This window comes from Neophocaena asiaeorientalis, unplaced genomic scaffold, assembly GCF_003031525.2.
Source record: "Neophocaena asiaeorientalis asiaeorientalis breed wild unplaced genomic scaffold, Neophocaena_asiaeorientalis_V1.1 scaffold556, whole genome shotgun sequence".
Taxonomy (NCBI): Eukaryota; Metazoa; Chordata; class Mammalia; order Artiodactyla; family Phocoenidae; genus Neophocaena; species Neophocaena asiaeorientalis.
Window position 1 is genome coordinate 1,206,217 of NW_020171832.1, and position 17,072 is coordinate 1,223,288.

General features: G+C 40.7%; 1 protein-coding gene across 2 annotated transcripts in view; it reads left to right on the forward strand.

Annotated features, from left to right (window-relative positions):
* MISO1 (mitochondrial inner membrane subdomain organizer 1) overlaps nucleotides 1-3,742 on the forward strand; it is a 21,910-nt gene extending 18,168 nt beyond the window's left edge. For both annotated transcript variants that reach the window (XM_024741310.1, XM_024741318.1), the window contains 2 exons: nucleotides 487-647; nucleotides 2,937-3,742. In XM_024741310.1, coding sequence (XP_024597078.1) covers nucleotides 487-647; nucleotides 2,937-3,338 — 563 coding nt within the window. In that variant the 3' untranslated portion in view covers nucleotides 3,339-3,742. The remainder of the gene's footprint in view (nucleotides 1-486; nucleotides 648-2,936) is intronic.
* The last annotated feature ends 13,330 nt before the right edge of the window (nucleotides 3,743-17,072 follow it).

The window sequence follows — 17,072 nt, forward strand, 5'->3', positions numbered from 1 at the left end:
TTTTTTTTTTTTTTTGTGGTACGCGGGCCTCTCACTGCTGTGGCCTCTCCCGCCGCGGAGCACAGGCTCCGGACGCACAGGCCCAGCAGCCACGTCCCACGGGCCCAACCGCTCCGCGGCACATGGGATCTTCCCAGACCGGGGCACGAACCCGTGTCCCCTGCGTCGGCAGGCGGACTCCCAACCACTGCGCCACCAGGGAAGCCCAAATCTGGCACATTTTTTATAAAAAGGTAAATTGGTTAAACCCCACATCCTGTTCTGGATCTTACTGAAATGAGTTTTTGAAATTTCCATCTGTTACATACTTGTATTGTTTTAAAAGACAGGTTGACTATAGAAATGAATGGATCTACATCTAGATAGTCTGGGTATTTATAAATAAACATAATATATCCAGTTGTTTTTTGGAGCCCAAATGACTTTGGAATTTGCTTTTGCAACGTGGTATTAAAGCTAAAACTCTCTTCTACCTAACCCTTTTAGAAGAGCCGTGTGGTGCTTTGCTGGTTAAGTTGGCTGGAGTAGAACTCACTGAAACTGGGAAGGTGTGGTTACAAAAAGAGCTAAAACCTTCCCAAGTAGTATGGTTCCAACTTCTTGGAAAGGAGAATTCAGCACTCTTTTGCTACCTTTTAGTGAATAAGGTAAGTAGTGTGAAGAAATAACTAGCAATATTTTATTCTTATTATTTAATACATAAACTCGTCATTAATCAGAGCCTTGAATATATAATGAGACTGAATTTTTTTGTCTTTTTAAAGTACGACTCACAGTGATTATGTATAGAGAACTAGATATTTCATCCATAAATTTTGCTATAAAATTTGTTTATTATAGAAAAAATTATGTTTATATGTTGATTATAGAAAAAATAGAAAATTTTTAAAAAGTTAAAAAACTTCGAATTATTATTGACTCTGGACATTGCCAGTTTAAGGAGTATCTTATACATTTATTTATGGACATTATATCACACTTGTTATTATAAACCACTTGTTGAGTGCGACTTGTCAACTGAAAATTGCAAAGAGCAAGGGTGTTTTCTGAAGGTAAATATTGCTCATTCTGGTCCAATACCTTGTAGATAGGTATGTCTTAACATATAAGTCTTTGAACTCTAAAAACATTGAGCATATTTAATACTACTGGCATATTTAAATTGAGCCTATTTAAATACTATTCATGATCAGTAGTCAGTCATCTGAAGACATTGCCTCAGAGTTTCCTTACCTTTATGACTGGCCATTAGCCATTCTGTAACTGCGGATGCCTGAGAGCTTCATTACTGTTGCCCTGTCACTGTCTTGAGTCCTTCGATGTGCCTTCTTCCAAATTTCTTTTGGTGGACGATTACTGAAAAAAGAACATGGAAAAATAAAATAGTTGAAATGTTATGATAACAGGATTAAGGGTAATTTTTCTTATTTTTAAAGTTCCTTATTATGTAACAAACAAGAATAATCTGAAGAGAAAAATAACCTCACATTAAAGTGATTAGAATTGTAACTATTTTAATTATTAAAGCTTTGTGAATTATTAATAGAGCACCTAGTGAAATCCATTAATTTTTGCATGTCCAGATCACATTCAGTTCTTTCAAAATAAGAATTATCCAATACTGATTGGTTGAAGCATCTTACACTTGACTAAGTTGATAATACAAAAGTATATAAAAGATCCCAAAGGCCTTACAAAAATATTAACTTCTCTTTTCAGTTGAGGAGTATATATTATTTATCCTCAAAACCCCCCTATGGAATCATTTTATTCCCATTTACGGGGGGGACTCCGGGTAACCAAGTAGAAGAACCGGTATTCAAGCCCAGCTCTTCCTGGCTTCTGAGCCCACACTTTACATTATCTGTCTTTACCTTATACTCTTTCCTAGAAGGTGACCAAATTATGCTTTATGCTATTTCGGTAATTTACTTCTGTTGAATTTTACTGTAGTGTGAGGTTGAATTTTAATTATTTTTATTTTGGTTCAGCTCATTAAATTTAAAACATTGAGACAAATATGATAATCCCTTTAAAACTGTATTTCTTAGCCGCTTATCATCATGTACCAAAAGTTACTGCATTTAAAGGAACAAAATGTTACTTTATTCCTTTATATAGTCTTAGAAAATGTTTCCTACTTAAAATTTTTAGTTTTCACATTAAAAAAATTTAACTGTGAATTACTTGTCTAATGAAGCTACAAAATTACTAATACTTTGTTAAAATTAACCTTGTTAAGTTAAAATCCCACAAGGACTATGGAAATAGCTAAGCAGGATCTCCTTTACACTGTAAATTAGCGAGAAAAAAAAAAAATCCCATTTATCTGGTTTCATTAGGCAGTGAGGTATGAATGAAATTTCCTGAAGGGTGAAGATTCAAGGGCCAGGACTATTTTTATGTTCATTATTTTATGGGACATCTTTTAAAAATGTATTTACATGCCAGTGCCTTCCTCAAACACTGGACTTGTGAACCTAAATTAACAGTTCAGTGATGATTCATTTCATTTTGCATTTGTCTACTTTTTAGTTTCGTTACTTTTCTTTGGTTTCTCTTTTGCTATGGCCTCCTGTCATTTTACCTATCTGGTGTGTGCTCCATTTCCCCTCCAAACGACAACAATAAAACCAAAAAACCCTTTTCGTGCTTTATTGCTTCTGCACATTTTTGGGTAGGAGACCAGTGAGCCTGTGGAGAACTATATGTTATAAAAGAGTGAATTGTCTTTGAGCAATGGTCTCTTCTAGTAATGAAATTCTTGGATTTAGCATTAACTGTTTTAAGCTCTTAAGGACCCTTTTGCATTTATATTTTTGACTTTTATTTGGAGGACTCAAGTTGCAGAACGACTGATTTTAAAGTAAATAAAGTGTTACAGGTATGCTAGTAACTTTATTAAATAATTGGCTTGTGTTATTTTTTTATTCAAGGGTAGATATTTTAGTGTGAGTCTGAATGAAGAAATTTTGAGAAGAGGCCTTGGCAAAACTGTTCTCGTTAAAGGGCTAAATTATGATTCTAAAATCTATTGGAGAATTCACAGAAACTTACTTAAAGCTGAATTAATAGCCTTAAAAAAAGGAGAAGGAATATGGAAGGAAGAATCTGAAAAAGAAAGTTATTTGGAAAAATTCAAAGGTTCCTGGAGAGAAATATGGAAAAAAGACAGTTATTTAAAAAAAATTGGATCAGATTTCAACTTGAAAAAAGAAAGTTATTATGACAAATTTAGAAGGACTTATGAAACATGGAAAGAAAACATGAATAACTACTCCTTAATACTGAAGTTCAGAGAACTTCTGAGTCGCATACACTTTCGTAGAAAAGGATGAAATATTCCAAGAGATCTGGAGGTGACCTACTCCAAAAAGAATAAAATATAATGGATAAATATAATGAATATTTTTCATTGAGTTGAAATGGGAAATTTCCCCAAATGATCAAAGTTGCATTCTAATGTATTTAAATATTTAAGAGATGATTCTTATAAATGTAATATCAGAATAATTTAAATAAATTGTGATTAATGTAATATCCTTTTAGGAAAAATGAAACGCTCTATAAAAAGTTACCAGGTTGAGGGCGATATACATGTAGTGATAATATATGAAGAGAGAGTTTAACTATTGGCCATTGTATTATTTTAGTCATTTTGGGCAGCCATATTTAACTTTTGTCTAAAGAGAGTATTTGTTTACTTTTGATTACTTATAATAAAGGGACTCTTTATGCATCATGTCTGAGGCTGCTCTTTTCTCTCCACTACTTTATAACTGCTTGTGAATTTGAGGCAGAGCTACAAGAGAAGGTCACTTAGACCATTTTCTACTAGTAAAGAGTGGCATGGGCTTCCCTGGTGGCTCAGTGGTTGAGAGTCTACCTGCCGATGCAGGGGACATGGGTTCGTGCCCCGGTCCGGGAGGATCCCACATGCCGCGGAGCGGCTGAGCCCGTGAGCCGTGGCCGCTGAGCCTGCGCGTCCGGAGCCTGTGCTCCGCAACGGGAGAGGCCACAACAGTGAGAGGCCCGCCTACGGCAAAAAAAAAAAAAAAAGAGTGGCTTATTTCTACCTGTTGTTAGATGAGGCGGATAATTCTGAGGACAAAATCACGAACGAGACGAGGATGGCAGCACACAGGATAAAAAGAATAGGGATGCCTTCTGACATTGTCGAGCCCCTAAGGGCTTGAACTCTCTTGCTTCCCAATTTCTTATTACGCAAGATAGTAAATTTCTTTATTTTTAAAGCCAGTTTTAGTTGGTTTGAGGATGTGATGTACACACATACTTGCTGCTAAAATCCTCCTGACAGTATAAGCTTTTTTCACAACACCAGCAATAATCCACACACAATGTCTCCAGAAGTTTTTCTTTTTTTATAATTATTTTATTTAGTTAGTTAGTTATGGCTGCGTCGGGTCTTAGTTGCAGCACACGGGCTCTTTCTTGCAGTGTGCAGGCTTCTCTCTAGTTGAGGTGCGTGGGGTCAGTAGTTGTGGCGTGTGAGCTTAGTTCCCCTGCAGCATTTGGGATCTTAGTTCCCTGACCAGGGATCGAACCTGTGTCCCCTGCATTGGAAGGCAGATTCTTTACCACTGGACCATCAGGGAAGACCCTCCAGAAGTTTTTCTTAATGATTTGTGATACTGACCAAAGTCAGAGGTATCGTCTGGTCTAAATAGTTGACTCCTGTCAGAATCAGTAATATAGAATGAAAAGTTTACTGCTGCTACCTGATTAAAACAGGAAACTGCTGCTTTCCTGTTTAAAACATTGGAAAGTAGATTTCTCAACATTTTCTAATTAAACAACATTAATTTTTAGTGAGATCTCAGATCTTCCAAAGATACTCTTTGTGTGTGTGACTTTATTTCATCATCTTTGGGGTAGGATAGGAAGTTATGTGGTAGTTTTTATTCCCTGGGTCTAGTGCCTCAATAGCTTTTTGTTTTGTTTTAAGAGAATGTTTTATTTTTATTTAGAGATTTTAACAAGATCTTTATTTAAGGATGTTAAACTAGTTTTGTGGCAAGCTCTTGAGCCTTTTTTTTTTTTCTCAGTTTGCCTCCGAATGATGTCAGATCTCATCACAGTTATCACTGATGGCCTCTACCAGCTCAGCCAGTGCATTTTTGTCTTTCCAGTTAAGCTGTGTGAATGTGGGGCTGGTGCAGGTCTTTCTGGGGACTAGGTGACCTGGTCTAATCTTTCCCTTGAAGATATAGTAGGGAACCCTGATTAGACCAGTTTGTTTGATGGTCCAAGGGCAAGGTGAACTAGATAATTGCAGAGAGGCTAGATCTTTGTCACTGGAGCTGGTTATAACAGGGCCATCTGAAAAAAGTGGAAAAGTCCTTTTAGGCTGAATTTTTGACTAAAGCCCAGGTTCTTTACCTTTTTCAAATAGAGGATTTACTACTTCTTAGTCTCTTATCTTCAAAGCAACAGGGTCTATGACCACCGTTTTCTCCTTGACCTTTTTTCCTTTTGGTATCTTGGGTATTTAGAACCCTTTACTTTTTAAATATATTTCTATCAAATGAGTTTAGTTCTTATTGTATTTCTAAAAGGTTGAATTTTTATGGCCCTTTCAAATCTATTTTGTCTTAGAGCCACATTTCCTTTTTGGGGTTTTATTTGTTTTTCATTTTTCAATCATACTTCTTATATATGCCATGTTGACAGCAATACCAGCTTTATCATAATTAATGGTGAACAAAACTTGGGAGAAGAGTGAAAACTATTCCTATACGTATATCATTCAGCACTGTCATTACTGGCAGCTAAAAGCATATTCCAGCAACATCCAAAGGAAGAAAACAGACAACTAAGGGCTCCTTACATGTTGCTTTTTGTTTGTTGTGTTGGTGTTTCTGTTAGTTCCATCCATGAGACAGATGGACAAATACTGGCTCTTCTCTAGCACATGGGACAATTACTGTTCAGTGAGGGCTCCATAGGCTCGCTATCATACTCCTCAGGCTTGGGAGATTCTTAACTCTTCTTTCCCCACCTGCTTGACTCCCAAGGCAGTCTAGTCCACAGCCCTTGACTGCTGGATTCTCACCATCTGGGATGGGAAGGACACTTGAGTTTGCTTGTGGTAGGTGACGGGGCTTAGTTACTCCACTCACTGTGTATGTTGGGGAGTGTACTAGCAAGCCTGATCGTTCCTGCCACTTTCTATGATGTCAGCCCAACTTATAGGAAACTCCTGTAGTCACAAACTGACCACCAGGCATTTCCTCTTTTGCTTCCCTCTTTTTATCATGCTTCTTTCTCCTTAGGAAAATGAGGTCCAGTGGCTTAGTAAATGTCAGGAAAGAGATAATCACTATTTCCAAACTTAGTGGAAACAGGACACTTGGCACCTTCAGTCTTGTAGAAAGGAGAGTGCAGTGCTAATGTCAAGTCTTTCTCCCCTATGTAAATAGGAGAGGGCAGGGATGGTTGCTGCCTAACAAACTAACTGCCCAACTCCTCCTTACTCCAAGACCTCTTATATCTCCTGGTCATGGAATCTTCTAAATTGGCTTGACCTTTCCCACCCCTGGGAAAGCCTGGGGAATCTGCTGCCTGAAATGCCATCTTTTAAAAACTGGAGTCAAAGAAAAATTAGGGCCACTGATCCCAACAGTTTTGCTGTCTGTCATATCTGGTAACTCCGAGCATGGTAAAGATCCCAGTCAGTACCTCATACCAAGCTGGTACACTTGCAAAACCTGCTTTAGGAGAGTGAACTGCGTCTGAAGCAGGCAGGCAGTGGTGTGCCAAGAGCTGTATCCTCTTCTGGATTTCTCTAGCATCATTTGTATGTTTTTTTTCTTCTTCTTCAGATTCTACATATAAGTGATACCATATGATATTTGTCTTTCTCTGACTTACTTCATTTAGTGTGATAATCTCTAGGTCCACCCATGTTGCTGCATGTGGCATTATTTCATTCTTTTTTATGGCTGAGTAGTATTCCATTGTATATATATGTACCACATCTTATTTATCCATTCATCTGTTGATGGACATTTAGGTTGTTTCCATGTCTTGGCTTTTGTAAATAGTGCTGCAGTGAACATTGGGGTGCATGTATCTTTTTGAATTGTCATAGTTTTGTCTGGGTATATGCCATGGAGTGGGATTGCAGTATCATATGGTAGTTCTATTTTTAGCTTTTTAGGAGCCTCCATACTGTTCTCCATAGTGGCTGTACCAATTTACATTCCCTCTAACAGTGTGGAAGGGTCTCCAGCATCATTTGATTCCTCACCAAGGTGAAGTTTACATCTTTGAGATATGAGTCTCTCCCTGGAGAAATGTAATTCCATGTACTGTCAAGGGGCATGTTGTTGACCGTCTGTCCTAAAATTCAGTGGTTGCATATGGCATTGGTTTGAAGACAGTGACTTTTCATAAAGAGACAGCATATTTCTAAAAGCCAAGAAACAGCAGCATTTCAGAAGTTCAAGGCACCGACAGAGTCATTATTGCTTAAGTCACCATTAAAAGAGATGGCAGACATACTAAGGAGAAGCAACTGCTGCTGGGTAGCTGGGGTGGAGATGATTTTCTGGCTCTTTTTTGTGGTGTGAGGAGGGAAAAGTTTTCCTTGACCTTCTGAGGGTCCCTGGCTGGGTTTGAAAATTAAAATGACAAAGATTAACAGGAGAAAATCACACATATTTATTTAATACAAGTTTTATATGACACAAGAGCCTTCATAAGGAAATAAAGACCCAAAGAAATAGTTAGACCTGAGTACTTTATGGTAGGCTTGATGAGGAGAACACAGTCATGGAGGAATATGATAGGGAAAGGAGTCTGAGGTAATTGTAAACTGGGGGAAATTTAGCAAGCCCTGTTTGTTAGGATTCCTCTCGGTATCCCTTTGTCTTTGGAGATAAGGATGCTCCTTTCCTCCAGCATTTCCCATGTGAGGATTTTATGGCCTGTTTCAGGGAAGAAGGGCGAGGGAAGGAGGAGGTCAGAGTGAACTTCCTCCTTCTGCTGTTTTCTCAAACTCCTTCAGCTTAAAATATTCAGTATACTAAAGTGCCGTATTTGGGGGTAGCATGTCCCAAACCCCACCATTGGTTTGGAACTTTTCTAATGCCTTTACCAAAGTAGCGATTTCATTGAAGGCAAATCGCAGGAAGAAAGTAATGCAAATTTATGAAAAGAGTGAAGAAAATAAAGAAACCCAGGATTAAAAATTAAAATGTTAACAGAAATTTAAAACTAAAATAGTAAAAAAAAGCTTAAAAATGAACTGTATTTCTATTTCAAGATGGTTGTTGAGCTCACTCATTTCACTTCTATTCAAATTATGTCAAAATATCAAACAAATATTAGAATGGAAAAAAATGGTATCAGAGTTGGAAAACAGTGTATCAATAATGCCATTAATTAGCTAGATATTTTGAAGTTTTGCAAACTGTGATGAAAAGAATTTGATTAAGATACTGATGATTCTAGGGTTCAGTATTCCTCAGGAAAGAAGGTGAGTTCATTTAGGAAGTAAGTCCATACCCTAGTTTGGAATCTCTGAGTGGTACGAATTCCTTTTGCTTAGGTCCCAAGGTAGTTCCTCATGATCTAGAAGCCTAAGGTCAAATGTCAGTGCATCCAATCTACAACGTGGAGGGAAAATAGAATGTCAGTAGTTTATAGCATATGTCTCACCCTGCTGGACAGTGATAAAGATGACTCCCAGTCTTGGCAGTGTGTGAATTTCTCAGTCATTCTGGGTGCCTAGTTCTGCTATCCGGAAGATTGCCCTTATCTTCCATAGCCTCTTCACAAGTAGGCATTGGGGAGGACCCACCCTTTGAAGGCTGGACAACTTTAGAAGCCCCTTTCTGTTGATGTGGGTTCATGGCCAAAGGGTTGAGCAATCACATGCCTTTTTTTTTTTCTCCCAGAGATTTAATTCTGTATGGCTTTGATATCTATCAGTGTACTGAACACTACTGCTTTGCCTCCTTTTCACTTTTAAAGGACATGTTGGAACCGTGTTTTTCAGCTGTAGGCCATGAACTATAATTAGTGAGATGGGGAATCAATTTATTGGGTTGCCACTAGCAATTGAAAAAGATAAAAGAACAGAAGATAATATATAAGAGTGCATTGCACATAGCAAAGATAAGTGTTGGTTTGTTACATTTTTTTGTTACAAATATATTTGAATGTGTGTACTGGCTTGGGATGCAAAAATATTTGGGTTACTGAAAGTCACGACAGAAGCTCTCATTCTCCACACACTCTTTTGAAGAAGCCTAATCAACAGATTTATGTAACTAAAGTTAGGACCACAGCTAATTCAGACAGAAATGAGGTTTTACAAAAATTGAGTTCACTGGGGTCGTTTGTTTTGGTTATCAAAACACATCTTGTAGAGACTTTAACCATCAATGAAATTGAGTAATTAGCGCCCTCTTCTGTTCTTCAACAACACTACACATATCTATTTTAGCCCTTGACACATTATGTGCAGATCTGCCTGTCTTCTTTCACATCCAAGGTATAGTGGGTCCTGTTACTCAAACGATACCTTATAAATTTTGGATCATTTCTGCTCCCTCCACAGCATTTAGCTCAGTTTCTTGCTCACTGGGGAACTCTATAAATATTTGTTAAATAAAGGAATCAAATAAGGAATGAAGTGGACCATTACAGCATTGCCTTCTCATTTTGACCAAAACCTATTTTCCCAGTCTAATTTTCCCCTATACATCTCATGATCCTACACTAAGAAGATTAATTTGCCTTAAATAGTCTGAAATAACATTTTTTAAACTTGTCAAATTTGAACATGATATTTATTTTGGACAAATCAAGCCCCCTAAGTATATATTTAGTTTAAATATGCAAATAAAACAAAAACTAACATATGGTTTTTAAAATGCAGTTTTCCCTTTCACTGTGTTTGTATGGGAAAACCTAACCACTTGTTGTCTGGTTTAAATAAACGAGTGTTAGTAATAGAGAGTGCGTGCCTCATTAGGGTTCCAAATAGAATGTTCCTCATGGTGTAAATTGCCTCGTCCAGCCCCCAGCTTTCAAAGTTTTAGAATTTATATTGTCTTACCAGTTTCTTTCTACATTTTCTCTCTGCAATACAGCTTGCTCATTTGTCTAAACTTTTGTTCAATGTCTATAAAAATGATTGCTGTATTAGATGACTGGACTGCAATTAGTTTAAGAAGATTCATTTTTCTTTTGATTATATTATGGGATTATGCAGGAATTTCTAATGGTATGGTACAGGAGGGAGAAACCCAGTATATTCCGTAATGGAAACATGTAATCTCAAAGTTTTAATATTATTTCCTGTGCTGTAGGAAGCTGTAGGAAACTTCAGTTATATGCCTGTCCTGACCCTCAGGCTCTGGCCATCTTGAAAGTTGTAGATATTGGCTCTGTGGGAGGTCTTCTTGGAAACAAAACACACAGAGCTGAGTTGTGAAGCTTTCAGGAGGAAGGAAAAGGGGCTCTGTCCTTCTCTGACACTATTGTTTCCTATAAAATACTTCATTCCCTCCCCCAACCCCCAAGAGAAAAAAACAACGAAATAAGTTGGGAAAAAACAACGAAATGAGTTGGGACAAAATAGAAAATGGGAAAAGTTCACTTTAATTAGCATACTTTCTGCCTTTTAAAGTATTCATTCTATGCTGGGAACTGAAACTCTCTTGAGATGTATAACTGGTGTATAAGAAAATCTTAGTTGAATTGAAGAACTTAGGCAGCCACAACTCTGCTATTTTACCTTCATCCAGCATTCACAGGATGAATTTCTTTCCCAAGGTATTAAAGTGGGGAACCTAGAGTTTAGAATTTGGATATCTATTCCAAACTCATTCCTGATCTCGACAAACAATTTAACCTATATTTATTTTCTCCTTATTTGTAAGGTGAAAATTGCATTTGCTTGTAATATTTTTGACATTTCCATATAAAAGGGGAAACAATTATAAAGACTTTAGAAAAAAGCATATGAATAGCCTATTTAAAAATGGATCATTTAAAAATGTTATTTATTGTCTATTGGTAAAGAGTTTAGCCTTAAAATTTTTTTTTTTTGTAGGCCAAGTACATTTCAATGTATAGACTTTGTTAGCATTTAAAAGCTTGAAACAGGTTGCCAATAATAGCAGTAAAGATAACTGACATTTTTGAGAGCTCATTTTGTACCAGACACTGTGCTAAGAAGCTTCACATGTACTGGTCTTATTCAGTTTAGTTATTTTGGAGGCATGCATTTCTTCCATTATGAATTTAAGTATTCCAGTGGATTTCCCACATTCCTGAATAGATAAAAGATTGGCAAAGTATTTATAATTGTTGAAACTGAGTAATACATAGAGCTTCATTATACTATTCTACTTTTGTGTATGTGTGAAAATTTCCATGATAAAAAGTAAAAATCATAAACCCAAGCAACTCTTCCCAAGATCATCCATTTTGCTTATGTTCCTTTCTCTCCATTTCCATCTCAGCATGACGGTTGGCCACATGTGTGGACACATGACTCTCCAACGGGGGAGGGAAAGATTGGTGGCACTTACACTGGTCTACTCCCCTACCCCCCATCCTTCCTGATGGACTCAGGAAGTTTCTCTTCTCATTTTTCTCTCTGTCATACACATATGAATCTGTACAAAAGGTGTTCCTGTCTTTCTTTAGTGGCACATTCAGGAGAGGGCACTGCAGGGAACACCTGCTTTTTTCATCTGCCAGATTCCCTTCCTATCCTCATTTGGGAAGAGCAACCCCCTTACTATGGTGAGCAAATCCTCCCTGACCTCACCAAGTTCTGGTGGGGCTGCTACTCATAGTATCCCACCTTCCTGCCTATAGGGGTGGGTATATAATCAGGAACTGGTCACATATATACTCTATTTGTTGCTGACCACATTAATTGACCTAGGGATGGACACGTGACTTGAACCAGGCCAATTAGAATCCCTTTCAATCTTTTTTCTTTTATAAATTTATTTATTTATCTATTTATTTTTGGCTGCATTGGGTCTTCGATGCAGCATGCAGGCTTTTCTCTAGTTGTGAGCAGGGGCTACTCTTTGTTGCAGTGCTCGGGCTTCTCATTGCAGTGGATTCTTTTGTTGGGAGCACGGGCTCTAGGCAGGCAGGCTTCAGTAGTCGTGGCACACGGGCTCAGTAGTTGTGGCACACGGGCTCAGTAGTTGTGGCACACAGGCTCGGTAGTTGTGGTGCACGGGCTTAGTTGCTCGGCGTCATGTGGGATCTTCCCGGACCAGGGCTCAAACCCGTGTCTCCTGCGTTGGCAGGTGGATTCTTAACCATTGCGCCACCAGGGAAGCCCCCCTTTCAATCTTATTTACAGATGGTAAAAGCAAGAAGGCCTCTCTTCCCCTGTAATCATTAGCTGAGACCATTGAAGTCTGGAGCTGTCCCTGGTCATGCTCCATCCCCACCAGCCTGTAGAGGACGCTAGTGTGTAGTAAGAGAAAATACGATCAAAATACTGAAAAAAGGCAGAGAGAGAAAAAGAGTAGGAGCAAAAGTGAGAATGAGTGTGATGATGACTCTGAATGCCTGGATCCAGTCATTACTGAAGCCCTTATCCTTTCTCTTGTCTTAAGGTAGGAGTCAGCACGTTGCCTTTTTCCCTCAAGCTAGTTTGATTTGGGATTTTTATCTAAATAAGCCACAAGGACAGCTACTGCTCTGTATTTCAGGAGTACTATCTATATTCCAGCTAAGACTTAAGCAGTGCCTGGTACATGGCAAGTGCTTAAGACATATGTGTTGAAAGAGCAGTAACTCCTCCTTGACAGTTGTTAAGCTCTTTGGTCATTCTCTTGATTTCTTGGTGCATTGATTAAAACAGGGATAACATTCACCTCCTTCACTCTCGTTTCACGCATATTACTGCTGGCTAAATTTGAGTGTCTCAAATATAGCTATTTTTGCAACTGAAAGCATGATTTTTGTACAGCTAGAAAAAGCTATTTCCAACACAGATTTCTAGTGCAGTTTTCTAAGAACTCCTTACGACATGCAGCACAGCGGGCCCACCACGAGGCACATCAATCATCTGCCGTGTATCAGGCACCTTTTACAGGATTTTCTGTGATCTTGGTGTCAGTGCACATTCTGTATCAAGGCAGAGGTGATATGTAGGAATCTGGCAGCTATTTAGAAGGGAGGCCAGGCAGTGCTGTGCCAGTATAATTAATGAGAGTCATCGCTCTGGAAGCAAGAGGAGAGGGGGGTTGGGAAGGATGTCTTTCACCAGTCAATGGCATTTAAGAAAAATTGGTGCTTTCATAGCCCTTTTACTGCTGGGAGGAGGTTAAGTCAAAGGAGTGCTATAAAGGGCTTTCTGTAACTCACTGCATGGATGGAGGTCCCTGTGTATGGGGAAGCTGAGAGAATTAAACCCCAGATTTTTCAGCAGGGCTGATTTCAACCTTGAATTGAGCTAGCAGCAGGAGTTCCTTACACTTGGAAATCCTTACTAAAAGATTATAGCTTACGTGACCAAGAGACCAGTCAAAAAAGTACTTTATTACCATATAGGACTTTTGTTTTACCTGCCTAAAGAAGTGTTAACCTAGGTCCCATTTTCTCCAATTCCCTTGTAACCAGTGAATGCAGAAGGGGGTATTATTTGTTTTGTTTTCCTATTGACTGTTCAGTAACCATGGAAGGGTTTGTGTAACCTAGAGAGGCTGTTTACTACCCACTATCCTACCCAGTGTCTAATCCCTTTGTTATTGTTCCCTCTGATTGTCACAAGCAGGGAAAAACGGGTCTGTCCTGCTTCTAAAAACTTAGCAATGAAACAACAACATTTTCTTGGTTTTAGTTAGTAATTTTTCTCTGATTAATGGTGAAAAAAGGACTCAGGGAAAAGCTACATTAAAAGATTTATGGAAATATATGTTAGGACCATGATGAAGTATGATTCACACCAACTTCAGAATGGTTGCCTTTGAGGAGAAAGGGAGGGAGAAGGGCCAAGGAGATGGGGTTTTACCTGTATCTGTAACACTTTATTTAAAAAAGAAGGGGTGGGGGAGGGAGAGTATGATATGCATGTTTGCCTTGTTTTTGGTAGGTTTGAAATATTGCATAATTAAAAAAAAATTTAAGTTCTCAAAATTATGGAAATCGATTAAAACTATCAAAATAAAGAATACACAGCAAACAAGTGCTCTTGTTATGAACTTTGTATGAGTTTATTTCACCATTTGCATCTACAGTTTTTGATATGAGAAAGACAAACACAGGAGGTTGGGGGTGGATAACTTCCGTGGTTGTGTGAGGGGGTGTCTTGGTATCTTTCTCTCTCTTTTTTTTTTTTTGGCGGGGGTGGGGGGACTTCCTACTCACCATGGAGATTACCAGTCAAACAAATCTCCAAAAAGCAATCTAGGGGTAGAAGGGATATCTGTTTAGTTTCTTATAAACTGGGAATTTGCAGCTGGGCAAGAAAATTTGGGAAGGTTTCTTTCTATGGAGCCAAAGGACCTTATACATCTTTTCCTGGCAGACTCATTTCTTCCTGGTACCCTGGCAGGAAGAAATCCAAGTGACTATTCTGGTGGCTTTTTCCTTTTTTCTGAAAGTCCAGGATTGCTTTCGGGATAAAGTTTCTTCTTGCCCATGGTGCTTTGCTGTGACATTGTAATTGCCTCTGTTGAATTGAATAATACAAATGGGTTGTTTCTATGGTATCGGCTAAGTGGGATGAAAAGGTGAAACCTTAGATCTTGCGCTGAGAGGTCACGGTGCTACCACCCCTCACACTAACTGTCCGTCAAAGCTGACGGGCAGCCAAGCTCTCCGAGCTCCGGCACTCATTTGTAACTTCCTGAGCAAATTCACGCTTGAAAAAGAAAATGACTTTAGTTTATGTTGTCACTAAGCCCAGAAAATCCCTGCCAACCCCAAGCTGCCAGCTTTTCTAGGACCTTCTTATTGGTGGAGAATTTTAAACTGAAGGTGAGTGAGGAGCAGCGTCTCCCAGTCCCTCCCAGCCAGGCTTTGAACTAACAATAGGGCAGGTTGAATGAAGGCTGATAAATGCAAATCCTGGAATCCCGAAGCCGGATCACACTGCTGCTGCCCGGGCCAGCGGTGGTCAGCGTTCCAACAGCTGCAGCCACCTGGTCACTCACCACGTCAGGATGCTCACTAGACTTCATCGTTTCAGCACCATTTGAGTGCCTACTGTGTGCAAGCTTTCGTCCGCCAGGGCCGTGCTCTTATTCACTGCTTGAGTCCACCTGCCATCAATTTGATCTGATTGAATAATTGGCCTGTTAGCGCTTAGGAGAAGCATCTGGAAGAAGAGATGGGGCCGGAGGGGTGGGGGCGGGAGGGAATAAAAGCAGTGTTAACTACCCTCTCTCTCCCTCAGTCTTAGCTGGACTTGACTCACAAGAGATCTCGTTGGTTATATAGTAGCATAATAGATGCTATTTTTCTTAGAATGGTACAAAACGCGAGGGGAGAGAAAATGGGCAGTTCGGAATTTAAGATGTGCTTCTGACACTTTTTACTTTGGTACAACCTGCACACAGTCCCTGCGCCCTTCCTCTCCAACTTCATTTCGCCAAACTCCTGTATTTTCCCACCACCGCTCTCCGCAGCACAGCCCCAAAATGAGTATCAAGGGGGTTGTTCTGGGTTTGGGAACCTTTGAAACTTGAGGAAGAAGAAGAAGAAAAAGACTTCATTCCCAGTGCTTCTGGCCCTTGCCTGCCGGCGAGACCCGCAAGGAGGTGTAGGCCCAGGCAGGGGTCCAGGTCCAGCGCTCGGCCCCCTCCACCCAGCCGGCTGGGCCCAGTGGTGGCGGCGGGAGCTCCAGTCCGCTCTCCCGAGCTCCAGTTCCTGATTTCCGCGGGAGCTGCGGGGCTGGGAGGGTGGGGGCGCCGGAGTGAGCGTGAGCATTTGAATGAGAAAGCAGGTTGTGGCAGCGGCGCCCCACTCTGCCCAGCCCGTCTCGGGGGTTCTGCAGGCCGGTGTGGAGAAGGGCCCTTCTTGGGGGCTCTTCTGCTCCTCGACAGGGTTTTGAAGTTGGAGTCACAGGGGCCAGTAACTCATCACGCCAGCACTTTGGAGGCTGCTGCTCTGCCGGCGACTCCGAGAAGTCCTTCATCTCCCGAACAGCCAGAAGTTGAGCAGGTCAGTGCTTTGGGGGGGAATGGGGGTGGGGGATAAGAAAGAAAAAGAGGACTGTTACAGCAGTCCCCGTGTGCAAGTGAGCAGGTGGCTCGAGTTCCTCTCGTGGCAGTTCCAGCCGGGACACGCTCTTTAGGACGGTGTGAGTGGGGATCCCCCAAACCCTGTGCGGAGAACTGGACCTCGGCTGGTCTTGGGGTTCCGTAATTCGGCAGAATGGGTGTGTGCGCCCACGCCAGAATTTTATTCTCGGGTCTCTTGTGGTGAGTGGGGTTTACGCCCCGTGGACGGTAAAGCATCGCTCGTTGCAGGATGCTTCACCCCTACGCGGGACCCCCGGGACCTGTCTCTGACCGCGAGACGCCGCAAAGAGAGCAGGTCCGCTTTTCCCATCAAGGGGAGTGCGGTGTCCATTACACTTGGAGTCTCACGGTTCTTCCTGCGCCCGGTGACCCCACTCAGGGCGTTTTCGGAGAAGACCTGGTGCTCTCAGCGCGAGGAGGATTTACTCCATTGCCCCTTCCTGGAATAAACCAGGGGCACCGGAGCGGCGCAGCGCTGAGCGGTAGAGGCAAGTCCGGGCCACACAGCAGCGCGCTCTGCGCCTGCGCGGGGTTCCCATGGCGACCGCGCCGCGAGTCCGAGACGCCAGCCCGCGTGCCCCCAAGCCCTGTTCCCTGTTGGGCGTCTGCGGCGACCTCTTTCGCGCTCCCTCAGACTTATTCTTTGTTGTTTGTAACTCGGAATAAGTTTATGATCTCATTTTGACGGTAGGAGTTCAGCATTCAAACAATAACCAGTTAAAATTTAAAAGAGGACTCCCACCTCCCACGGCAATACCACTTTGATGTTAGACTGAAGAGGTGAGGAATTGCTTATTAGGGCAGTATTTGAGATTC